Below are 27514 nucleotides of genomic sequence, written 5' to 3'. Positions count from 1 at the left end.
CACCGAGCAAAAACGACCCTATATAGTCTGCTACCCTATCCAGTTCCTTGGACTCTTATGTTCCTTTACGAGTTTGGGGCCCACAGCAAAAAGATTCAGAAAGGAAAGCGATGGAGAATGTACAGTGTAATTTAACAGCACTACTTGGTATATAATGTGAAAACTTGCATTGATAGTAAGCAAGTTGTATATCCCCATACATCAAAATTAGGGCTAGATTTGGTTTTGTGTGTGTGTATATATATATATATATATATATATATATATATTATATTATAATTCCTGAATTTTTGGCAAAAGACCCAACTGCAGTCACTTCTGTGGGACTAGGAAAAAAAAAAAAAAGTAAAAACCTGTGAATAACCTTCTGCACATGGGAAGAGGAAAAGTAAGGCCACTTTCACACAGGTGGGTGACAAAAAAAGGCAGCGGAGCCACAGTTTTCACTTCCCTCAACCACCCACCTAAAACCTACCATAGAGCTAGCGGGGGTTGTACACAGTGTGGCTGCGATGCTTGGCGTTTCAGATAAAAACATTTTAATGAGTTTTGTATAGTTGACAGACAATACCACCTGTCAAACTCTTAGACAAGTCAATGGGGCCATTAAAGTGGTTCTAGAGCAGGGGTCTTAAAACTATGGCCTTCCAGTTGTTCAGGAACTTCAATTCCCATCATGCCTAGTAATTTCTGTAAATGTCAGACTTTTACAATACCTCACTGGATGAGTAGTTACGCAACAGCTGGAAGGCCGTAGTTTGAAGATCCCTGTTACAGAAGCTGAAGGTTTTTTGTACATGCATCCTATGCATGTGTATTCTTTGAATGAAGGTAAAAACCTTCAGTGTAAAACTCCCCCTCAGCCCCCCCTTATACTTACTTGAACCTGATCCCGATCCAGAGATGAGCATAAAAACAGAAGCTCTCCTGGGTCTCATTGGCTCCCACTGCTGTAAATCACAGCCAGTGAGGAGGAAGCAAGGGGCTGGGCTGAGCCAAGATTGTGTGTCTCAGACACAGAGGTGGTGGCTCGGGAGCAAGCATGCATGAGTGCCCCCAGAGCAAGCAGCTTGTTCTGGGGGGGCTCAGCAAGGGTGGAGGGGGGCAGGAGCACAATCGAGGGACCCAAGAGGAGGAGGATAGGGGCTGCCCTGTGCAAAACTATTGCAAAGTATTACATTTTTGTTTTTGGGTTTAAAGTATAACTATAGGAAAAACTTTTAGTTTTGGATACAGTGGAGAGGAATTAGAACAGCTGTCAGTTTTTATTGCGGTCTGTTAAATGAAAAACAGGAGGCGCAAACACCTAGTGCATTACCCGTGATCACCTTAAAAATGTTTTAATAAAATGCCAAAAACATATTCACAACAGACATGAAGAGTAAAATCGCATAACAAGATTACAAGAATCCACCACATGTGGAATGGGACATGTACCTGTAGATAGGACCACAAACGCGTTTAAAGGTTTAAAGATTTTTTTCATCCTGCATTTTCTTTTTTAAATACTATAATGGGCAGGGAGCCTGAAAGTATCTAAACTCATATTTGTGGCGTGTTTTTAGCCTTAAAAAATAATGTGGGGGGGGGGGGGTTAGAACCCGTTAGATATCTCCAGCTCCCTTACAAAGATGTCCCCTTACTTCTGCACCAGGGACAAAGACAATAAAAAGGTGTTCTAACATTCCCACTACTGCCAAGTCTTACAAAACAAAAAACACTTTTAAAGCGGAGTTCAACCCCTTTTTGTGTTTATTAAAAGTCAGCAGCTACAAAAAGTGTAGCCGCGGGGAACTTGGTTCCCTCCCTCTTCTCCCCGCAGCGCCTGCATCTCTAATACAGGCACCCAGATGTGACAGCTTGCAGCTTCACAGCCGAGTTTCGCACTGCACATGCGTGAGACGTACTGCGCATCCAGGGAGGGGGGGGGAACTCTTGATCGAGCCACCTAGGCAGCCCGAGTGGGTACCTGTCAAGTCTCGGTATCTGTCTCCCCAAAAAAAATGTGGCATGTCAGGGGGCCTTAGGCCTCATGCACACTGGACGTTTTTGGAGCTGCTGTTAGCAGCGTCAGACGTTTTTTTTTGCAGCTGCAGAACGCCCATCCATGTTATTCTATGGCCTCATGCACACATAGAGCTTTTAGGAGCTCCAAGTGGCATAGGCGTTTTACAGCTCCAAAAAAAAAAAACCCAGGAACTGTGTGTTCTGGAGCTGCAGCGTCAAGCTGTAAAAACGTCTGACGCTGCTAAAGGCAGAATAACGTGGCTTAACGTGCGTTAAGCCACGTTATACGTTTTTTTTCTTCCATTCAAAATCAATGGTTCCCTATGGGAGCCTATTGATTTGAATGGAAGTCGCACCGCAAGTCGGATCAAGGTGATCCGACTTGCTGCGCGACTTGCGCTGTGAGAATCTTGAGGGGGAACTCCACGCCAAAATGGGGGAAAAAAGCGGCGTGGGGTTCCCCCCCAGGTTCCAAACCAGGCCCTTCGGGTCCGGTATGGAATTTGAGGGTAGCCCCACGCAAGAAAAAACGGCGTGGGGTCCCCCCCAAAATCCATACCAAACCCTTATCCAAGCATGCAGCCCGGCATACCAGGAAAGGGGAGGGGACGAGCGAGCGGCCCCACCCCCCCTGGATCATACCAGGCCACACGCCCTCAACATGAGGGGGTGTGGGTGCTTTGGGGCAGGGGGGGCTCTGCACCCCCCACCTCAAAGCACCTTGCCCCCATGTTGATGAGGACAAGGGCCTCATCCCCACAACCCTGGCCGGTGGTTGTGGGGGTCTGCCGGCAGGGGGCTCATCGGAATCTGGAAGCCCCCTTTAACAAGGGGGCCCCCCCAGATCCCAGACCTCCTCCCTATGTGAATGGGTATGGGGTACACTGTACCCCTACTCATTCACCACATAAAAGGCAGTGTATGGAAATGACAGGAGACGTTTTGGAAAGTTTATTAAAAATCTTCATCCGGCTCTTCTTGTCTTCTCCTCTCCGGGGGTCTTCTGCTCTTTTGCTGTCCGCTCCTCTCCGGGGTCTTCTGCTCTTTTGCTGTCCGCCCTTCTGCTGTCCTCTCTTTTCTTCTCCTCTCCAGTCGGCTCTTCTTCTTCCTCCGGTCCTCCGGGCTGCATGCTTGGATAAGGGTTTGGTATGGATTTTGGGGGGGACCCCACGCCATTTTTTCGGCGTGGGACTACCCTCAAATTCCATACCGGACCCGAAGGGCCTGGTTTGGAACCTGGGGGGGGGGGGGGAACCCCACGCTGTTTTTTTCCCCATTTTGGCATGGAGTTCCCCCTCAAGATTCTCACAGCGCAAGTCGCGCCGCAAGTCGGATCACCCTGATCCGACCTGCGGTGCGACTTCCATTCAAATCAATAGGCTCCCATAGGGAACCATTGATTTTGAATGGAGGCAGAAAAAACGCTGCTAACAGCTACTGTGGCCAAACGTGCAATAACGCTAATGTAAAAAGCTACTGAAAGCACGTTTTTACAGCTGCTGTTTCCCGGCGTCAAGTGAACAGCTTTGGAGCACGTTTTTATGACGCCCTGTGTGCATGGAGCCTTAAAGTGGAAGTTCCAGTTTTGGGAACTGCGCTTAAAGCTAGCCCAAAAAATATATATAATAAATACATACATACACACACACACATTTCAACTTAGGCTTAAATTGATACTTAAGTCGTGTTTTTTTTTTTTTTTGTTTAACCACTTGCCGACTGCCTAACGCCGATCTACGTCGGCAGTCAGCCCCTCACAGGCAAAGTGACGTAGGGCTACGTCACTAGCTTGTGAGGGTCTAGGGAGCGAGCGAGCGCGCGCCCCCGGAGGCGCGCTCCCGCGAGGTCACGGACCCCCCCCGCGCGTGTGACCGGCGGACCCGATGTCCGCCGGTCACTCTGCGATCGGCGGGGGAGAGGAAGAAAGTCAGGCGGCTTGTGTAAACAAGCCACCTGTCATTCTCCCCTGTGTATGAAGGATGATCATACGGTTCTACTATGTAGAACCGTTGATCACTCTTCATACATCTGAAGCCACAGCCAATCACAGTAGAAAGCACGCCCCTAGGGACACACACAGCCCCTCCCTTTCAAAAAAAGTTAACCCCTTCACTGCCAGTGTATTTTTACAGTAACAGTGCATATGTATAGCACTGATTACTGTAGAAATGTCACTGGTAACCCCAAAAGTGTCAAAAATGTCAGTCAAGGGTCCGATCTGTCCGCCGCAATGTCGCAAAAAAAAAAAAAAAAAAAAAATCGCAGATCGCCGCCATTACGCGTTAAAAAAAAACAAAAATGACAAAAATCTTTCCCTTTGCGTTTATAGCGCATGATCAAAGGAAAAAAAATAAAAATAAAAAAATAAAAAAAATCGCACAGGTGATCAAATACCACCAAAAGAAAGCTCTGTTTGTGGGAAAAAAAGGACGCCAAATTCGTTTAGATACAGCGTCGCACGACCGCGCAATTGTCCGTTAAAGTCACACAGTGCTGAATCGCAAAATACCCCCTGGTCGTTTAGCAGCCAAATCCTCCGGGGCTTAAGTGGTTAAAAATAACAAACAAGTTACACTTTCCCACGTCTGTGCAGTTGGTTTTGCACAAAGCAGTCCGGATCCTCCTTCTCAAGTCCCTCTTCAGTGCTCCTGGCTCCTCCCTCCTGTTGAGTGTCCCAACAGCAAGCAGCTTGCTTTAGGGCAGGCATGTCCAAAGTCCGGCCCGCGGGCCATTTGAGGCCCCCAGGCAGCTTTAATATGGCCCCACAGATAATTTGGAAAAATCTATTGTTGTGGCCCCTGTGAATCCCAGAGCGCTGCTCAGTACCACTGGGATCTCGGGATCTTTCAACACCCATGTTACTTGTGAATACACTAAATGTTAACATCCACCGCCCATCCCCACCAGCTTTATATCCCTTGCTCAATATGGCCTCAGACTTCAGGTCCGTACACATGATACGAAAATCGGAAGTAAAATTTCATCCGAACGATCTGCCGATTTTCGGATTGTTAGTATGGTGCTTTCAACAGCCGATAATGAATTTTCGGACGACAAAAACTGGATGTGCAGGCTATAAAATTATCATACGTCAACACAACGTCCGATTTTCCTTTAATTAGTACAGTTATCGTCCGAAAAAAGTCGTAAGAGCAAGACTAGGCATGCTGAGAAATGAAAGAACACATACAAAACAATCCAACACACGACATCACTTCTGGAGTTGAATTCTGTCGTACGAGAATTTTCGTATGAAAGTAACCTCTTCACTTTCCATATGAGACTAGCATGCAACAAAAAACGGATGCAAGATCGTTCGATAATCTGATCGTGTGTACGAGGCTTTAGCCTGATAAGGGAGCACTAAAAAAAAAAAACACAAATTTGGCGCTAGTATAACAGGACCAGTGCTCTCTCCATGATAACTGGCATAACACCTGTTTAGATTTGTTATCCATGTGACGAAATGAAAAAGTATGCCGTTTGCAATAAACTTTGCATAAAATAGTTAATTTGCATTTAATTTTAATGGTCCAACGAATGTCAGGCAAAATGGTCGGCCCTCACGCATGTTCACTTCATCAAATCTGGCCCTCTTTGAAAAAAGTTTGGACACCCCTGCTTTAGGGGGACCGAAGCCGAGCCACAGCTCCTTGTGTCCATTCAGACACGGAGCCATGGCCCAGCCCCACCCTTTCACTTGTCATTGGCTGACTGACAGCAGCGGGAACCAATGGCGTCACGCTGCTGTCTCAGCCGATGAGAAGGGGAGTTCCGGGCAGCCGAGACACTCCGGTAACATCGCTGGATTGAGATGGGGCTCAGGCAAGTATTAGAGGGGCTGTTACACACAGAAGGCTTTTTATCTAAACGCATTAAGATAAAAAAAATCTTCTGACTTTACAACCACTTTAAGGTTAATTTAATCCTTTTTAAGATAAAAGTTGTAGCCACACTCTTCCATCAAGGCACCTCTGATAGGGGAGGTCCTCACTCACAGCTGTGCGCTGTGATATTGCAAACATTCAAGCAGTTCTTTCTGGTAAACGGAGGCACAATCATTGTTAATGGCATCTCAATGCATGTTGACAAAGCATGTGTGTTGCATTGCACAACAAGTCATGTCTTGCGGTGCAATGCATTTTAAAACAAGGGTCACTTTACAGCGATTTTTTTGTGTTGGGGCAAACCATTCAAATCTATGCAGAAATCTTTTCCGGTGGAATGGGGCAGCACCAAGGCTGTAAACATCGGAGAAGGCCAGTGCCATAGTATCTACTCCCAAGTAGAATGAGGAGGGGGTCTAAGTAAACTTAGGTTAGAGGGCTAGGAAGAGGATTTCCTAACGCCAGGGAGGCAATGCCTTAGGGCAAATTTGGGAAAATCTAGTTTAGAGGACAGGAAAATCTTCCACCGAAACTGATGCAAGGCATACCCTGTGTGTTCTGTTAAACCAGCCATTTACAATAGATGGCATTCACGTGTGTGACCAAAATCCACATTTTGTCCCCAGATAGGTGTGGAGCAAACAGCTCCAAAGCAGGCCACAGATGATACAACTTTCATTACTTCCACCACCACAGGTGGAAAGAAAAATCGCTGGATCCCCCCCATCAACACTCTCAGTGGTTATATAGGAACCACCCCCCCCCCCCCACAAAACTATTGTGTTCCACTTTGCCAGCCGGCAGAACACAATGTTCACTGCTGGCAGCTATAGCTGCCAACAGTGATCACACGCAAAAAATCTGACAGGCTGGTTGTGCTGAAGTCGATTAATAAATCAACTTCAGTACCAATCAGCCCACCCATAGATGGATCAAATCTCGGCCAGTACCTCCTGAACTAGACAAGAGTCAATCCATCGATGGCCAGCTTAAAGCTCTTCCCACCTTGAATGAACAATTGCAATTCAGCTGTGAAAATCCAACACTCTGCTGATTTTTCCTTTAACAGCAACTGGATGGCAGTAACTTTCAGAACCACAACGTATGGATGAAAGTGGACAAATTCAATCAGAATCCGGTCTCCAGTTTAATCCACTGCATTCACACCTAAGAGTATCGGAAAAGTGGAAAGAATAAAACACACTAAAATGTACAACACGCTTGTGGTGCCAATATTTCTTAATGGAACCCCAAACATGGGTAGCATTTGTGCATTTTTTTTTTTTTTTCAAACAAAAAAAAAAAAACCTGTCGCACTTGTCGTATGACAAGCAGCCCATTAAAGTCAGTAGGCTATTGTGCCAAAAATCACAGACACAAAGTGTTACACTCATCAGGAGAAAATGAAACCGAAGAGCCATGGAAATGTCTGAAGGAGTAAAGTAAGGGGTTAGGCAGAAGCTGCGTTTTTGGTGTACTTACTACCAGTCTTGTGGAATTTAACTAATGCTGCCACAGATATATCAACTATTGTATGCACTGATCAAAATCTACCGATTCTGGTGACTATCAAAATGTAAGTTTGCTACAGAGAAAAAATAATGCTTTTTGGATATTGGAACAGAATATATGAACACAGAGAAAACAAAATCTATATGAGAATGCTGCACAATCAGAAATCTGCACACATTCCTAAATTACTCTAGACTGGCTAATGAATAGTCTCTACTCATAAATAAGTAAATGGTTAGAGATTACATCCACAGAAGGGACTTCAGGGCTAAAGCCACTGCCTTAAGCCTACTAAATATAAACAAGTGCAGGGACAACCCTCTCCCTCGTCTTTCAGAAGTTGTCAAAAGACCTTTTACGAGTGTAATATCCACATTTCAATTCCAGCAATGACTGGATGTGACGGCAATGACCGGTGTTTACTGCAGTAATATCCACTTGCTCTTTTGGCTCCTCCACTACTACACCATATGCATGCAGTCATAATCCTATTGTCTGTCACTCATTACACTGCTTAAAGTCTATTTGTAGAAGGAGTCTGCAGCAGACACGTATGGACATACGTACAGATTAGCTATATGGTAAAAATAGAAAATACAACAAAAAAGCTAAAATGGTCACAAAAAAGAAACAGCGTTATTTAGAGTATCCTGACAGTCCGTAACCAAACAGCCTTATCATTACCAACCATAATAAAATAAACATTCCTTTTCTGAACTAGTATGTGGGGAACCTGTCACAGTCAAGGGCACTAATATAAAAGAGAAAAAATGATCAGACATGACATGGTAGTCATTAATGGCTCCTTGCTTCAAACACACAGCTACCTTTCTCAAATTTCAGTAGACACCCTCACTTTTCTTACGTCGTATTTACATTCTCAAAAGGAGAACTCTGGTCTACAGCAAACTTATTGAAGGAGAAGTAGGGCCAAGGCTCTTTTGGCTGTAATTCTCCTGTAGGACACAGGAGAGCACTTTGTTTTGCATGTAAATCATACCTGACATCACCCCAGATGCTAGAGAGATTCCAGAGTGAATATCAGAATCCACCCAGATGCTGAAGCGGCAGCTGGCTCAGGCTCTCAGCCAGCCGCTGCCACCTCCTCCACAGCCCAGGCGCTCAAGCGAGCACTGGAGAGGCAAAGCAGACAGCGGTGACTGAACTTACAGTAAAACTTTGGCAAAAGTTTTTATTTTTTTTGCCACCTGTGTCCCACTGCGGAGATTTTTCTTCACTTCCTGTCCCATAGCCAAAGCAGGAAGTGAGAGGAAATCTCTGCAAATAAGGGAATCCCATGGGGCCCCCCAGGTGAAAAAGAACGGTTAGGGACCATAAACTCCTTGAGGGTAGGGACCGATGTGAGTAAAATATATGTGTAAAGTGCTCCGTAAATTGACAGCGCTGTATGAGTACCTGTAATACATGTTTAAAAAAATTAATAAAATAGACAGCAATCGCAAGGGAAGTTAACAGTTGCGGCCCAACAGGCCAACTGAATAGGTTACCGTTACCCAGAAAAGGGTTTATCCCAGTCCTTTCCTACAGGTTGCCACCCCACAACATGGGCTAACACACTACTTAGTTTTTTTGTATTCGTCTATGGCATTTGAAAATTACAAATATAATGAAGCAAGTAGAGCTATATAGATTGGGTTAAGCTTGTTTGCTCCCACCTGGAAGCCTCTCCAAGCCATGTTTACTATAAATAAAATAACAAAATTAATTGGCGCAGCGTTGCCTCAACCACAGTGACATTAACAAGTGAAACATAAAAATATTAAGTAAAATAAATCTAAAACTAAAAAATTGAATGTCCCAATTGCTGCTTACACTTCTAAGTCCCCATTCACACTAGCGTGGTGGGTCGCCTGCCATTGATTAGCACAGGACCCGTTCTAATAGGAGCGACACAAGTCGCTCCGACTTAGAAAAAGGGTCCTGTACTACTTTGGGGCGACCTGGAGGCGACTTGCATTGACTTCAATGATATGAAGTCCGTGCATGTCGCGCCGAGGTCGCGGTGCACTCTGTGCACCGCGACTTCACAGGTCGCCCCGGCAAGTCGTGTTGCCCCTGTGTGAATGGGCTCTAAGTGTTCTCACTTCACTTATCAGTACAACAAAACTAGATAAATAGTGCAGCGCAACTGGTAGCCAAATAATACAATAATATATAATAGAAGTGTCCACACTAAGTGATAACTAGGAAAATTGGCATGTGTCAAAAAGAACAACAAAACAAGTAACAATGTGTCCATTAAATAGAATCTAATCAGTGGGTCAGTGTCTATTTATTGAACACATTGTTACTTGTTTAGTTTTGTTATTCTTTTCGACACATGCCAATTTTCATAGTTATCACTTGTGTGGACACATACATTATTGTAATATTTGGTTAACAGTTGCGCTGCACTATTCAGTTATGTTCACTATATTACCAGTAAGGATTAATCAAGCATTTATGTAATATCTGCACTTTTTAAAGAATGCTTTTATGAAAAAAAAAAAAAACACTGTGTCCTGCTATTTTATTAATGTTTTTGTTTCATAAAAGCATTATTTAAAAAATGGGACACAGACAGCAATAAAAACTGAAAAGTGATCTAATCCTTCTCCATGTGCAAAACTGGAAAAAAAAAAAAAAAAAGTTTTGCCTTTAGTTACACTTAAGTCCCAGTTCACATACATGCGATAACCGACATTGCATGTGATTCGGAGCGCACTGCTCTGAAAATCACATGCGATGTCTGTGCGATGCAAATTCACATTGAATTCTGACAACTTGCACAGGACCCTTTTTTGGATCTGCACCAGAATCAGATCACATGGGGGTTCACAATTATGCTATCTGATTCATGTCCGAACTGACCATTCACACTGCGATATGCGAGCTGATCTGGGGGTGTCTTTAACTTTGTATTTACATCCCCAGCGATTTGCACATGGCAGTGTGAACTGCCTGCGAGTTGAATGCCATGCAGGAACCCGCAGTGGATTTATATATATGAACCGGCACTAAATGAAAACTCACCTTTGACATTTCAATAAAAAGTTCTAACAAAAGAAAAGAAAAAAAAAAAAAGAAATAAACCGTGTGATGTGGCAAAATCGGAAGGATTTCCTCCCAGTGGCCGTGCAATTTTTGTATGTGCAAAATTGTTTCTCCAGTTTAGGACTCCTCCATTCGGCCATTACTCCTCCCACCGACACCAATAATGGGGCACTATTCCTCTCACTAATAACCAAAGAGGATGCCAGGACAAGTTCCGGCCTTCCTGAACATTGAAGGACAGTAGTAAACTGGTACTTTGCTTAGAAAGTTTGGAGACCCCTGCCCAAGAATAAAAATAGTTGCAGTTCCAATTTTTTATGTCATATGACATTACTGCAAAGGTCAGAAATGCAACATTTCTGTAAAAAACACACACTAAAGGCAAAACAAACGCAATAAAATTACCTACATTTTTCGTAATATATAGAAAGGTGAGGTTGCAGTAAAAGATACCCAACTTGTCAAACCCCATGTTTTCTATTTTCCCTTTTCAGGCATGCTAGCCAGGGACACAGAGGCTGACCCGGAAGTAATGCCATACACATTGCTTTCCGGGTCACAGCCAGAAGGGGAGGGGGCACCGGCACCAGGGGTGTGTGGAGGCAGTTGGGCGGAAGCACACCCCGCCCGATTGTGTCTGCCCATAGTACGGAACTGGTAGTGAAAGGGTTAAAGGAAGAAGTACAGCCAAACTTCGTTTGGCTGTACTTCTGTGGATCACAGGAGTGCAATTAATTCTGCACTCCTGTGATCTTTTTTCAGCTGACAGCGGGCCGAAGCCCGCTGTCAGCTGATGCTACAGAGCCGGTCCAGGCTCAGGCAAGACCGCGACAATGAAGTCGGGATCCGACCACATGCTTGGACCGGCAGAGCCTCTCAGCAAGCTGGTGTTTGATCGCTTGGTTCTCAGCCTTAGAGCTGGCGGGGGACAGATGCAGAATCTCACAAATGCTGCATCCACCTAGGTAAGAGTAATTCTGGGGGGGAAAAAAAAAAAAACCAACATTCTATGGTCAAAGAATACACTTTCATTTCATACCATCAGCATTGTAACAATAATACAAACAATTTGACAATCCAATAAAAAGTTGAAAAATCTACTTTCAGGTTGAGCAGGTCTCCCCATCCTCCTCTGTAGTTCACAAGGTAGGTTCTGAACTCTGACACGACAGTGCCCATCAACAGAATACAGTGAATACTGTACATGTTACAGAAATCAAGCAAGTAAATAAGTGGAGATCTTCACAAAGTAAAGGCCCGTACACACGTACCGATCGTCGGCCGAAAAGCTTCGGCCGACGACCGATCTGCCGATTGTAGGCTTGTTAGTATGATGCCTCCGACAGCGCACATTCGGCCGAAAAGAATCTGTCATGCAAGCATTAAAATTTTTGTATGCCGACACCAGAGCGGCCGATTGTTCGCCAGTCAGTACAGAATTCGGCCGACAGACAGCAGATTTGCAAGACTGGGCATGCTCAGAAAAGGAAATACACAGGGAAAGTTAACCATTACATGACATCACTTCTGCAGTCGGCAGACAAAATTCTTGTGCAGTCTTTTGCACTTTTCAACAGACACCGACAGCCCTGGACAAAAGACGGCCGATCGTTCAGCCGACGATCGGTACGTGTGTACGGGGCTTAAGTTTACGAAACTTCATCATCATTCAAAGTAACAAGAGTTAGACTACAAATAACGAAGACGTTGTGGAAATGAACACACAATTTTACATTTTTCCCCCCCACAAATACACTTTGAGGCCTGGTTTACACTGCATTTTTTTGTGTGTTCTCAGTTTTGCTGAAACACAGTACAATCTATTTAACATGGTTTCCTATGGGTCACGTTCACATCTGTGCATTTTATGGAACGGGCCAGGGACCAGCAGGTTTTGTTTTTGGTAACCTAGACTTCAATGGATTAAAAACGTGTATTGAAAAACACAAAATGCACCTGAAATATGCAACTGCATAGTTGTGAACAAGGCCTAAATGGGATATAATGCATGTGGGGAAGAGAAATGATTTGTTCAACGAGATATCTCTTTAAGTCACTTCTGTTAAGATAATGATGTCCCATTGATAGCCAAATCCAACATATTCATATTAAATCAGACTTACTGCAGTTAAACTAGACATGCATTTGCAGTGTTACAACACACACAGCTGATGTAATAGACACCTTATTGCCACCATCTGATCAGACCACCGCTGTTACTGCTACCAACAAAAAGTTAGTGGGTGATTTTTAATAAGATTAGGGATTCATAAACATCTCTACTGAATTGACTAGGTAAATGATAGAAACTGACCATGCAGTGCAAAGCAACAAGTTTACTTCAAATCAATGCCCTCTATTCCAGCAGCAAAAGAGACCATTTTTTTCAACTACCATAAGGCTGGCCAAACGCATTAATGTGGCAGCAAGATCAATCGGCACCCAAGCATAGAGAATATGCTGCCACCACCAACTCCTGGTCACTGTTTATGATTGGGAGCTAGTGGGCTGGGCTTATGATCAAGTGATCATTGTAACAGCCAATCAAGGTGATCACATGCCTGGGAAGCCCATGTAAGGCCCCTGCGGTTACAAACTTTTAAGTTCAGCTGTAAAGGGTTAACCTAAGGGTTTCTCAACCAGGGTTCCTCCTGAGGTTGCTAGAGGTTCCTGGAGCAATGGGCAATTTCTGCCTCTCAGATAAGTTCCCAATGACACCATTGTTCCTTTTAGCTATCTGTAAGGGGGTAATTCTTCCCAATGATGACAAAAGGAGCATTCTTCCCACTCACTGTCACACTAATGTATTATGAGTGTAGATTTTTCATTTTTAGCAGGGGTTCCCTGAGACCAGAAATTTATTTCAAGGGTTCCTCTGTGTTGAAAAGGCTGAGAAAGGCTGGTTTAACCTAACAATGGAAGTGGAAAAAATACCTGGGCATAGAGGAGCACGTGACTCACTTCCCTTCCTCTCAAATAAATACACTGATGATTAGTGGTTAGCCCAGCACTATCGCATGAGGGCGGGGGAGACGTTCCTCAGGGATGTGGAACTACACTGCATCTCAGCACCATAAACCAAAAACACCATTTAAATCATTTTTATCCACTTCCCAACTGCCCCATAGCAGATATACTGCTACAGGGCAGCCGTTCTGTGCAGACTCACACACATATATATATATGAATATATTTATTAGACCTGCACTTTCTGGGAAAAATGAGAATCACAATTTTTTTGCTTAGAATAAAGATCACGATTCTCCGCGTAACATCTTTTACATTGAAAAAAAAAAACAAAATTGGGCTAACTTTACTGTTTAGTTTTTTTTTTTTTTTTTTTTTTTTTAATTCATTAACCAGTTCTGGACCGGAAGGATTTGCCCCCTAAATGACCAGGCAATTTTTGCAATTCGGCACTGCGTTACTTTAACGGAAAATTGCGTGGTCGTGGGACACTGTACCGAAATAAAATGGATGTCCTTTTCCCCACAAATAGAGCTTTCTTGGTGGTATTCGATCACCTCTGCGCTATTAAAAAAAAGAGCGACAAATTCTGAAAATATTTTTTTTTTTTTACATTCTGCTATATGATATATGATCACCCCCATTACTAGTATAAAAAAAAAAAAAATTCTGGTATGCCGTAGTTTGTAGATGTTATTGCACAAATCAATATACGCTTATTGGGATTTCTTTTTACCAAACAATATGTAGCAGAATACATATTGGCCTAAACTAATGAAGAAAGATTTTTTTTAAATTTTATTGGATATGTTTTATAGCAGAAAGTAAACAAAATATATATATTTTTCAAAATTGTTTTTTTTTTTTTTAGCACAAGAAATAAATGTAGTGGTGATCAGATACCACCAAAAGAAAGCTATTTGTAGGAAAAAAATAAATAAATACACATTTCATTTGGGTACAGCGATGCATGACCACGCAATTGACAGTTAGGGCCGGTTCACACTTGTGCGATGCGGGAACGCTGCGAATATGCAGGCTGTTCCCGCATCGCATCCGCACAAGAGGCAGTTCACACTGCGATATGCGATATGCAGGGGGTGTCAATTAAATGTTAACGACACCCCTAGTTTGATCGCATATCGCAGTGCCATCTGACAGTTCGCACTGGATCGGATTGCACAAGTGTGAACCACTGTGCGATCCAATCCTGATGCGGCTGAAAAAATGGCTCCTGTGCGTCTTTGGTGCGGGTACAGTGTGAATTTCAGCCATACAAAGTGTATGGCTGAACTCGCATCCGCACAGGAGATCGCATGTAATGAAGGAGCAGTGCGCTCCGAATTACATGCGATCGCAGCCGCACATATGTGAACCGGGGCTCAAAGTAATGCAGTGTGATATCTCACAAAATGGCCTGGTCATGAAAGAGGCAGGTTTGGGGGGGGGGGGGGGTGTTATTTTTGGAAGGGATTATTCAGATTTATTTTATCACTTTGAAAAAACACCCCCTAGCATTTCTGGTCATGGCAAGGGCAGATAATTTATGTAGCATTTACTTCATTGAATCCATCTGCCCATAGCTAGGGCATGCAGACAGGAGGGTGTGGTTAGGTGGGAAAACCCCTCCTGAAGACTCCTAGGATGTATGCTATCATTTGCCTAGGCCTGGAAACCAAGAACTAAAGAACTGTAAAAAAAAAAAAAATAGTTTAAAACTAAGATAATATACTTTTCCCATTACAAATGCTAGTGACGTAAGAATTAAAAATAGTCAGTGTTGATTGAGAGATTTAAGTTCCACTTTAAAGTGAACCTGCAGGACAAATACCAGGTATGATTTCAATTGGCAGTTAGGAAGCTATAAGTTTGAATGACAGTGACTGTAGAATGTACTGTAAGTTGGGTATCTATTGATGTCAGTATAATGCAAGCTACACCAAAACACAAACCAAAAAAGTGCTGGAAATCATTTCTCTATAAAACTGAAGAGAACGTTTCACAAAGACTCCACTACCTTGCACACTCAGCTACAGGAAAACCACCAATTACACCACTGGAGATTGGAAAGGAAATCTTTGCACAGCGATATAAAGTACATTGTTTGTGTATGGAAATAAAGTCACCTGGTTTCTTGTACAATAAGAGCACTAAAACAGTACTTGTCATTTTCCAGGTATACCAGTCAGAGGATGAATTTTATACTATTCAAAGCCGATTATATACAGTATCTCACAGACGCGAGTACACCCCTTACATTTTTGTAAATATTTTATTATATCTTTTTATGTGATGTAGTACTGCCCCCTAGAGGACTGCTGAGTATTACCCTTTCTGGATTCCCCTGGGTTACCCTTAGCAACTGATAGCAGACAAATAGCATTGAAAGTCCTAGGCTCAGTCAATAATCAATCCAGGGGATGTTGGTTTTTTTTTTGTGTATTTATTTGGAACTGTGATAGGAGAAGGGATGAGTCAGATACTCCCAACAATGAAGTGAAGATAGATAATGTATTGCCGTTTGAATCACTCTTCAGGGTTCTAACCTGGCATCCCCTTTCTCACTTGCTGTGTGTTCTGAACTCTTGTCCACTGACACTCCACTGGAGTGGTCCCCCTTCCTGGGCAGACCACCGGCAAGCTTCCCGGTACTCACAGACACTGTTTTTGCCAAGGTTGCTCTGCCTCAAACTCCACTAGTCAGCATACACTGGACCTCCTGGCTCAGCTCCACACTCCTATTTCACAAGGCCAACCGCCTGTGACCACCATCCACTGCAGCAGGAGAGACAAAATGTCACCCTCCTTCTGGGACCTGGCTTCCCGCCCAAAGACACCCTGTCACATGTGCCCTTGGCTTTTATAACATATCCCAGGATGCACCACTTTGTGCCAACCCACTGGGAGAGTTACAAAAGCCTGTGTGTCACTGGCTGGGTTTCCTCCACTGTCCAACAGGTTCCCCTATTGGCTACAGTGGGGACACTCCCTCAGGCCAGATGAATCACACATGGACACATGCAACAGGCCTAACAATCAGGCTCCCCTGATAAGCAGACGGAGACGCTAGGCTTTACCTACCTAGCAACTACCTAAGGAGGGTGCTACAGTGACAACACTAAGAAACGACACTTTGCTACAATGTAAAGTAGTGAGTGTAAAGCTTGTATAACAGTGTAAATTTGCTGTCTTCTCAAAATATCTCACTCAACGCACAGCCATCAATGTCTAAACTGCTGGCAAAAAAAGTGAGTACACCCCTAAGTGAAAATGTCCCAAGTTTGGCCCAAAGTGTCAATATTTTGTGTGGCCACCATTTTCCAGCACTGCCTTAACCCTCTTAGGCATGGGGTTTACCAGAGCTTCACAGGTTGCCACTGGAGTCCTCTTCTACTCCTCCATGATGACATCACTGAGCTGGTGGATGTTAGAGACCTTGCCCTTCTCCACCTTCTGTTTGAGGGTGCACCATAGATAGTCAATAGGGTTTAGGTCTGGAGACATGCTTGGCCAGGCCATCCCCTTTACCCTCAGCTTCTTTAGCAAGGCAATGGTCATCTTGGAGGCGTGTTTGAGGGTTGCTATGATGGAATACTGATCTGTGGCCCAGTCTCTGAAGGGAGAGGGATCATGCTCTTTTTCAGTACGTCACAGTACATGTTGGCATTCATGGTTCCCTGAACTGTAGCTCCCCAGTGCCAGCAGCACTCATGCAGCCACAGACCATGACACCACCACCATGCTTGACTGTAGGCAGGACACGCTTGTCTTTGTACTCCTCACCTGGTTGCCGCCACACACGCTTGACACCATTGGAAACAAATGTTTATCTTGGTCTCCTCAGACCACAGGACATGGTTCCAGTAATCCAGGTCCTTAATCTGCTTGTCTTCAGCAAACTGTTTGCGGGCTTTCTTATGCATCATCTTTAGAAGAGGATTTCTTCTGGGACGACAGCCATGCAGACCAATTTGATGCAGTGTGCGGTGTATGGTCTGAGCACTGACAGGCTGACCGCCCACCCCATGGCAGCACTCATATGTCTATTTTCCAAAGGCAACCTCTAGAAAGGACGCTGAGCACGTGAACTAAATTTATTTGGTCAACCATGAAGAGGCCTGTCGTGTGTAAAAACCTGTCCTGTTAAACCGCTGTATGGTCTTGGCCAATGTGCTGCAGTTCAGTTTCAGGGTCATGGCAATTTTCCCCTAGGCCATCTTTACATTGAGCGACAATTCTTTTTTTCAGATCCTTAGAGTTCTTTGCCATGAGGTGCCATGTTGAACTTCGTGACCAGTATGACCTTGTAACACTAACCAATCACATGACACCGGGGAGGGAAAATGGCTAATTGGGCCCAACTTGGACTTTTTCACTTGGGGGATGTACTCACTTTTGTTGACAGTGGTTTAGACATTATTGGCTGTGTGTTGAGGTATTTTGAGGGGGACAGCAAATTTACACTGTTATACAAGCTGTACACTCACTACTTTACACTGTAGCAAAGTGTCATTTCTTCAGTGTTGTCGCATGAAAAGATAAAATAAAATATTTACAAAATTGGAGGGGTGTACTCACTTTTGTGAGATACTGTATCACAAGAGCAAAATCCAGAATATAACCTGCTCATTACATGAACCAGAAAATAATTCTTAGGTACCATGGAACCCCTGCTAAAACCAATGCATTCGAGTAATTGGGAAGAACACCAACCTTACTGGCAGCTAAAAATCATCAGTGTAATGCCGCTGGCCCCAAAACTATGCAGGCCCCCTCAAAGGGCAAATGGGCCAGCCACAACTTGAGGAACCTCTAGCAACCTCCTGAAGAACCCTGGTTGAGTAGAGCTGGTCTAGACTTACTAGTGTACGTGTATGACAGAGGTAGGTCCAAGCATAAACGAGACTCAAGAAAATTACTGAAATGTCCAGTGATCCTCATATGTGCTTAGGAGTCAAACTCCAGGCAGATATAAAAGACACACATCATTGCAGCTCTGCAATCATTAATACATCTTTCAAAGTAAGCAGTACCTGAATTTGATCTGGGATCAGCCTCAAGCACTCCCTGTACACACAGTAGAGCTGGAGTGAGAGGAAGAAGCAATAGGAGTAGCCAATCAGCTCATGTTGTGACATGAAGTACATTAAACCCCCCTCCATTGCGGGGGTTACGTTCCAGACCCACCCGCAATAAGTGAAAATCCGCAAAATAGAAATACCCTATTTAAATACACTGTAGGCATGTTTTTATCACTTTCACTGTACTTTAAATGCATTTTAAGGTCTTTAAACACACGTTTAAAACAATAGAAACACATTTAAACACCTAAAAGATACCGGGAGACATAGCAAGAGCAATGGAAAACACAAAAATACGTAATTAACAAGGATTTAGTTAGTAAAATAATATTAATAGGTCTTACAGAAAGAAAAAAACGCAAAATAGCGGGAGCGCGAAAACTGAACCTTGATATAACGGAGGTTTACTGTAAAAGGAGGAAGCAGAGTGACAGATGAGCTCTTCTCCTTTCACATGCAGCTGGGTCTGGTCCATGACCTCAGAGAAATGCTTTGAATGATGCTAGAAGGATTTCTCCAGATTGAAGCTGAATACTGCAACCAAAATTGGTTTTGCCATTTTATACTTTAAATGTGCTATTTATTTTTGTCTTCATTCTGCCTTAATAATAGGCACGCAGGCAGCAGCAGGTGCATCCTTTACAATAGAAATGTTGCTTCTCTTATACACTCAGTCTGACACTAGGCATCGGCGAGCCATCCTGAGGCTTTAATTCATACATGTCAAAAAGGCAGTGATGCCTAAAGTAAGCCCCTGTGCAGTGACCTATGGCTCTGGGAATCATTAACATTAGATGTTCCTCCTGGAATGATGAGCCAATGTAAACACTGCCATAGACTGTTATACACACAATACACATGTACCAACAATGCTTCTAGATTTCCCACTGGGCACAACAACTACTTCACTAATGAACATTTACACAGCCATTGCCCTGCATTATAGAGACCCTGTCTCTACACCAATTCTTTCAACAATACCTTTCCTATAAATCTCTATGTAACACAGGTATGCATGCCATGTACCTGTAAGGCCTCTTGTACAGCACAGTTTTTTTTTTTTTTTTTAAACTGAGCTAAAATACAGCCCGTTAATTGTAATGTGCCTATGCGCACAGGCATGTAAATGAGCGCCGTGCATTCTTCAGTAAAAACAAAATAGAAAAAAATGCACTTTTGGTAAATATTTACACCTCATGACGCAAATGCATTTACATATAGTACAGAACACGAACACAAGAAAAAGCGTGCGTGCCAAAATACGCGCAAATACATACAATAAGAAAAAAGTTCTGAAAAAGTAGATGCTCAAACAGGAGTACCGTGTGCAAGAGGCCTAAAACCCTTCCTTGTGCAGACATCCACAAGTCCTGGGAGCTGACATCTTGGATGTGATGTCAGCAGTCTCAGGAGACTCACAGCTGACATTCAATGACATATGGAGGTGGGCGGACGTGGAAAACATATAGGGGGGGGGGGGGGAGCAGGTGGAAGACATATTGGGGGGGGGAGGACATGGAACACATATGGAGGGGGGCAGGGGGTGGAAGACATATGGAGGTGGGGGGGGCGTGGACGACATATTGGGCGGGGTCGGTGGATGTGGAACGCATATGGAGGGGGGGAGGTGGAACACATATGGAGGTGGGAGGGTGACGACGTGGAAGACATGGGGGGGGACACGGAAGACCTATGGAGGTTGGGGGGGGGGACGTGGAAGACCTATGGAGGTGTGGAGGGGGGAGAGGAGGACGTGGACGACCTATGGAGGGGGGGGGGGGGGGAGGACGTGGACGACCTATGGAGGAGGGGGGGGGGGGGGGGGGAGGACGTGGACGACCTATGGAGGGGGGGGGGAAGAGGACGTGGACGACCTATGGAGGGGGGGGGAAGAGGACGTGGACAACCTATGGAGGGGGGGGGGAAGAGGACGTGGACAACCTATGGAGGGGGGGGGGAAGAGGACGTGGACAACCTATGGAGGGGGGGGGGAAGAGGACGTGGACGACCTATGGAGGGGGGGGGGTGAAGAGGACGTGGACGACCTATGGAGGGGGGGGGGTGAAGAGGACGTGGACGACCTATGGAGGGGGGGGGGTGAAGAGGACGTGGACGACCTATGGAGGGGGGGGGGGTGAAGAGGACGTGGACGACCTATGGAGGGGGGGGGGGGGTGAAGAGGACGTGGACGACCTATGGAGGGGGGGGGGGTGAAGAGGACGTGGACGACCTATGGAGGGGGGGTGAAGAGGACGTGGACGACCTATGGAGGGGGGGTGAAGAGGACGTGGACGACCTATGGAGGGGGGGTGAAGAGGACGTGGACGACCTATGGAGGGGGGGTGAAGAGGACGTGGACGACCTATGGAGGGGGGGGGGGGGTTGAAGAGGACGTGGACGACCTATGGGGGGGGGGGGGTGAAGAGGACGTGGACGACCTATGGAGGGGGGGGTGAAGAGGACGTGGACGACCTATGGAGGGGGGGGGTGAAGAGGACGTGGACGACCTATGGAGGGGGGGGTGAAGAGGACGTGGACGACCTATGGAGGGGGGGGTGAAGAGGACGTGGACGACCTATGGAGGGGGGGTGAAGAGGACGTGGACGACCTATGGAGGGGGGGGTGAAGAGGACGTGGACGACCTATGGAGGTGGGGGTGAAGAGGACGTGGACGACCTATGGAGGGGGGGGTGAAGAGGACGTGGACGACCTATGGAGGGGGGGGTGAAGAGGACGTGGACGACCTATGGAGGGGGGGGGGAAGAGGACGTGGACGACATATGGAGGTGGGGGGGGGGGGGGAGAGGACGTGGACGACATATGGAAGGGGGGGGGGGGGGGAGGACATGGACGACGTATGGAGGTGGGGGGGGGGGAAGAGGACGTGGACGACATATTGAGGGTGTGGGGGGAGAGGACGTGAACGACATATTGAGGGTGTGGGGGGGAGAGGACGTGGACGACATACGGAGGTGGGGGGTGGGGAGAGGACGTGGACGACATATGGAGGTTGGGGGGGGGGGGGAGAGGACGACATACGGAGGTGGGGGGAAGAGGACGTGGACGACATATTGAGGGTATGGGGGGGAGAGGACGTGGACGACATACGGAGGTGGGGGGGGGAGGGAAGAGGACGTGGACGACATACGGAGGTGGGGGGGGAGGGAAGAGGACGTGGACGACATACGGAGGTGGGGGGGGAGGGAAGAGGACGTGGACGACATACGGAGGTGGGGGGGGAGGGAAGAGGACGTGGACGACATACGGAGGGGGGAAGAGGACGTGGACGACATACGGAGGTGGGGGAGAGGACGTGGACGACATACGGAGGTGGGGGAGAGGACGTGGACGACATATGGAGGTGGGGGGGAAGAGGAGAAATATAGAGGACTTGTTAAACATATGAGTGGGGAAGAGATGATGACAGGTCAGGGTACAGGCCCTGGTGTCAGTAGGAATAGTGGAGGGTGTCACAGACACAGGAAGAGCCATGATTTCCGTGCTCCGGTGTCAGCCTATGATATGACATGTGTGGAAAGTGTAGAGAAAAGTTGTATGGTGTCCTCCCCTCATCCCCGGCTCCCCTCTCCTCCTCCTCCACATCACAAGCACACACTATAAAGTTGCAGTGAGCGGCAGCTGAGATTGCGGCCTACACAGCTCCCCGGGCTTTCCTGGCACAGTCGCCCGGATCTATGGAGACAGAGGAGGGATTACAAAGCTCGCTACTTACCAACTGCTGCCAGACCCAGCGAACCAGGAAACAGTCCCTCCAGGAATCCATTGCCGGCTGGCGGCTCAGTGTCCCCGCTCTCTCATGACCCCGCCGGGCAGGAGGTGGTGGAGTTTGGCGGCGACTCTCGCGCTGCGAGTACGGCCCCGGCCGTCAGTACCCTCCGCGATGCGCGCTCCCGCCAGCAGCATAGGACAGCGGGGGGCGCGCACTAGAGAGCGAAATAGAGACGAGCTAGCCTAGCCTGGACCACGCCCAGCAGCTTCTACGTCGGCAGAACGGGTGACCTCGTACAGAAGGCAGCGTGGGGTTAGGGGAGGAGGACGAGTTCCTGGTGTGGAGGGCTGAGGGGCGGGGCAGGAAACTTCCAGCTCACTATGCTCTGTCACTAGACTTCTTCTTGTAGTATTGCTCCCTGCATTTGCTTCATTTAAGGGTGAACTCCAGGGGAAGGAAATGCCCCCTTGTGGTGGGTCTGCCTTAGCTCTGCAAGAGTTGAAGTACAACTGAAGGCAAACTTTTTTTTTTTAGTTTTGGATAGAGTGGAGAGGGATTAGAACCCCACTCGGTTTTTATTGCTGTCTGTGTCCCCAATAAAGAGATCCCCGTCTCTGTTTGTCTTGTTTACCATTATCAGTGAAAGTTAAAAAAACAGAAATTTCACAAAAAATTACAGTTTTATATCTTTATGTTTAACCACTTTACCACCGGAGGATTTTGCTGTCTTACGTCCAGGCCACTTTTTGCGATTCGGCGCTGTGTGACTTTAACTGACAATTGCGCGGTCGTGCGACGCCATACCCAAACGAAATTTACGTCCTTTTTTTCCCACAAACAGAGCTTTCTTTTGGTGGTATTTGATCACCTGTGCGCTTTTTACTTTTTGTGCTATAAACAAAAAAATAGCGTTTATTTTGAAAAAATAACAATATTTTTAACATTTTTTTTATATGAAATCCCCCCCAAAAAAATGGGCAATTTGTTTTCTGCTACCTATGTTTGGTAAAAAAAAATCACGATAAGCGTATTTTGATTGGTTTGCGCAAAAGTTATTGCGTTTACTAACTACGAGAAAGATTTCTGTCATTTTTGGTGTAACGCGTAATGGCGGTGATCTGCGATTTTTTTTGCGGGACTGCGACATTGGGGCGGACAGATCGGACCCCTGACTGACATTTTTGACACTTTTGGGGGTACCAGTGACATTACTGCAGTAATCAGTGCTATACATGTGCACTGTTACTGTAAAAATGACACTGGCAGTGAAGGGGTTAATTTTATTGGAGAGGGAGGGGTTAATGTATGCCTGGTGCTTACTGACGTGTGGGGGGGGAGGTGACTGAGTGACAGAAGGACAGATCGGATGTTCAGCTATGCTGAACCCTGCAATCTGTCACTCCCTGTCACTTAGGAGATCCGCCCGCTCTGTTTACACAGGCGGGCGTATCTCCTCACTCGATTCCCCGACGATCGGGGAAGAGCAGCGGCGATCGCCGCCACTCCTCCCCTGGCCCGACTCCCGCTGTGAATGAAAACAGCGGGAGCATGCCTCCGGCGGCGCGTGAGCGGCGCCTACAGGGGGAGGAGTCCAGCGACGTAGGTCTACGTCGCTGGACGGGAACGAGCCACTTTGCCGCAGTGCGCTCCATGTGAGCGGTCGGCAAGTGGTTAAAGCCTGAAATGTGGCAAAAGGTCGAAAAGTTCAAGGGGGCTGAATACTTTCGCAAGGCACTGTATACTGTGGAAGGGCAGCCCTCCTGCATGAACCGACGTGCCTGTACGTGGTCTTGTGCTCTGGGTCTTGGTCTGTCCGCCGGGACCCGCCAATCGTTTGGAGGAGAGCCAGAACGGCAGTCTGCCTATGTAAACAGGGAAGACCACCATTCCGGTCACAGAGGAAGATAGAGATCTTGTGTTTCTGCTAAGCAGAAACACAGATCTTTGTCTTCCTCCAGTTAGACACACACACACACACACACACACACAGACACTCTGTAATCATTCCCCAGGAGCACATTTAACCCTTTGATCGCCCCTGATGTTAACCCCTTCCCTGCCAGTGTCCTTAGTACAGTGACAGTGCCTTTCCTTTTAGCACTGATATCTGTATTAGTGTCACTGGTACCCAAAAAGTGTCACCCCGTGTCAGATTTGTCCGCCGCAATGTCAAAGTCCCATTAAAAATTGCTGATTGCCGCAATTACTAGTAGAAGACATTAAAAAAAATAAAATTCTATAAATCTATCCCATAGTTTGTAGACGCGATAACATTTGCGTAAACCTATAAATATACACTTATTGGGATTTTTTTTTACCAAAAATATGTAGCAGAATACATAATGAAATAAATTGATGAAGAAATTAGATTTTTATATTTTTTTAAAATTTTTATATTGGATATGTTTTATAGCAGAAAGTAAAAAATATTGTTTTCTTTTTTTTCAAAACAGTCAGCCTTTTTTTGTTTATAGCGCAAAAATAAAAACCGCAGGGATGATCAAATACCACCGAAAGAAAACTATTTGTGTGAAGAAAAAAGAACATTTGTTTTGGTTACAACATTACATGACCCCGCAATTGTCAGTAAAATTGCATATTGCAAAAAATGACCTTTTCATTAAGAGGGCAAAACTTTTTGGGGCTGAAGTTGTTTTAAGGAAACCAATATTTTTTACTTTCTGGTATTTGACATATCCAATTAAGAAAATTAATAAACCAAATGTTTTCCTCAATTTAGGCCAATATGTATTCTGCTACATGTTTTTAGTAAAAACAAAAAAAAAAAAAAAATCCTAATAAGCGTATATTGATTGGTTTTCGCAAAAGTTGTCCTGTCTACAAACTGAGATATTTTTATTTTTTACTAGTCATGGTGGCCATCAGTGACTTATAGCGGGACTGCGATATTGCTGTGGACAATTTGGACACTAACCGACACTTTTTGGGGACCAGTGACATTATCATAGCTCCCAACTGTCCCTGATTTCGAGGGACTGTCCCTCATTTTGGAACAAAGTCCCTCTGTCCCTCTTTCCTCCTCATTTGTCCCTCATTTTGGTCTTATCTTGTATATACAATGCACTCTTTAGCTATCAAAAAGTGTTTCCCAATGGTAAACCTTTCATCCAATTTCTAAATTGCTGAATTCTAAAAGCCAATATAAAGGAATAGTATTGGTAAAAAAGCGCTTGTTGGTTTACCTAATCAATTTTTTGTACAATTCTCCTTTAAGGTGAGCGTGGTAGGGGGTGTGTCCTATGCTTACAAACTTTTGATAATAGATGTCCCTCATACCCTTCTCAGAAAGGTTGGAGGTATACATTATTACAGTGATCAGTGCTAAAAATATGCACCGTCACTGTACTAATGACACTGGCTGGGAAGGGGTTAACACCAGGGGCGATCAAAGGGTTAACTGTGTGCCTAGCAAGTGTTTGTGTACTGTGTAGAAGGTTTTTTTTTAATAGGGGAAGGCATGGATCCATGTTCCTGCTTTGAAGGAACACAGAATCCATGCTGCCAGCAGCTTGCATGCTCGCTCCCTGCCTGGAAGAGCCAGATCACGTATAGATACTGCTATAGGGTGGTCAACAAGTGGTTAATTGAGGGACTGCAACATTTGGTTTGCGGCTGCAGTGTATCCTTGTTGAACTCAGTGGGCGAGTTTGACAAGTGGCACCACCTTCCAAACTCTACAGCCCAAGTAAAAAATGCCACGTGGACTGTTAGGACTGGCCCCAGTTAAGTTGCTTATGTTAGGTTATATAACTTGATATTCATAATGACTTTTACTTTGGTATCTACAGTATGTTAATGTTAAAGTCATCCAGACCCCAACCTCTTAGGCTCCGTTCACATGTAGGCTTTTTGGGGAGTTTTTCTGCTCTAGGATCAGCTCTCAAAACGCCCAACAAGACAAATCCTATTCATTTCAATGGCCCCTGTTCCCATCTGAGCATTTTGACGCTGTGAGCAAAACGCCCAACGCTCAAAAAAGTACATGAGCTTCTTTTTGGGCAGATTACAGGCATTTTCCATTGGTCTCTATTCAATCTAAAAACGCCTGCACAAAAAACGCCTGTAAATCACGGTAAAAATCGCGGTAAAAATCGCGGTAAAAATCGCTACGCTCAGGTGTGAATGTAGCCTTATGGTTCATGTGGTTTTCTTCTCCTAGCTTTTTCCGCGAGGAAACTACAGATATGTTCTTCTTTTTGCCTTTTTCGTTTTATTTTATTTTGGTATTGCTTTACTTTGATACTCATGGTTGAATGGACCATGATATATAAGATGTTTCTTATATTTTGTAATTGTTAAAAATTTCAATAAATATATAAAAAAAAAAAAAAATGCCACAAAGGAAAAAAGAAATATAAGAAATCAGTCCTTCGTTTTTGGCCTGCCCCCCCCCCACCCCGGGCCTGACCTCCAATATTCCCTAGAGCTCCCCCATTTTCCGTCCCACCAAATCCACCCATAATACACACTGCTTTAGGTTATTTTCACGAAAGAAATGTAGCAGTATACAATTTGACCTAAATTTATGAAGAAAGATTATTTATTTGCAAAAAGTTTTAACAGAAACAAAAAATTAAAAACCCCAGTGGTGATTAAATACCACCAAAAGAAAGCTCTATTTGTGTGAAAAAAAAAATGATATAAGTTTGGATACAGCGTTGCATGATCGCGCAATTGTCATTCAAAGTGCGACATTGCTGATGGCCCAATAAAGCAAAGAGATATCCCCATCCAGCAAAGAGACAGTCACAGACCAATCCAAAAAAAGAAACAGTCACAGGCAGGCTGGCAGCGCAAGCCCACATACACACATGTAGCCCCTCAGTATCCCTATAATCCCAGTCTGCAGGAATGTAATCTCAGCTCAATTCACAGTTAAAGGAATTGTGCAGCATCAAGCACCTAAATTCAATGGGCAGGCTGTCGGTCCACGAAAGCTCCCCCAGACCCCCCTTCCGCTTCACCTCCACGGTGTCACCAACCAACTAAGCTCCAAATCAGTCAGTGACTGATCAATGCTGCCCTGTCCCTGAGCCCACGCTACCAGGGCCATCCTAATAGCATTATGGGGCCTTGGGCTAAGTAATGCACTGGGGCCCATACCCTGCCCTGCCCCACGTTTTGCACCTACTCTCAAAAATATATATAAAGTTAAGTATAAATAGTTGGCAACTTTAATAGATTTGTTCTTAGATTATTTGTTAATTAGATTTGACAGGTCCATACTGCAACTCCCCCCCCCCCCCCAACGATAT

At 45.2% G+C, this 27514-nt stretch overlaps 1 protein-coding gene across 4 annotated transcripts in view; it reads right to left on the bottom strand.

Annotated features, from left to right (window-relative positions):
* ATP11B (ATPase phospholipid transporting 11B (putative)) overlaps nt 1–22515 on the bottom strand; it is a 358393-nt gene extending 335878 nt beyond the window's left edge. For all 4 annotated transcript variants that reach the window (XM_082249614.1, XM_082249613.1, XM_082249612.1 and 1 more), the window contains exon 1: nt 22242–22515. In XM_082249614.1, coding sequence (XP_082105740.1) covers nt 22242–22292 — 51 coding nt within the window. In that variant the 5' untranslated portion in view covers nt 22293–22515. The remainder of the gene's footprint in view (nt 1–22241) is intronic.
* Between the last annotated feature and the right edge of the window lie 4999 nt (nt 22516–27514).

Source organism: Pelophylax lessonae (assembly GCF_965119305.1).
Source record: "Pelophylax lessonae genome assembly, chromosome: 3".
Classification (NCBI taxonomy): Eukaryota; Metazoa; Chordata; class Amphibia; order Anura; family Ranidae; genus Pelophylax; species Pelophylax lessonae.
The sequence above is the reverse complement of the archived record's forward strand: the minus strand, read 5'-3'. Positions and strand labels throughout refer to the sequence as shown.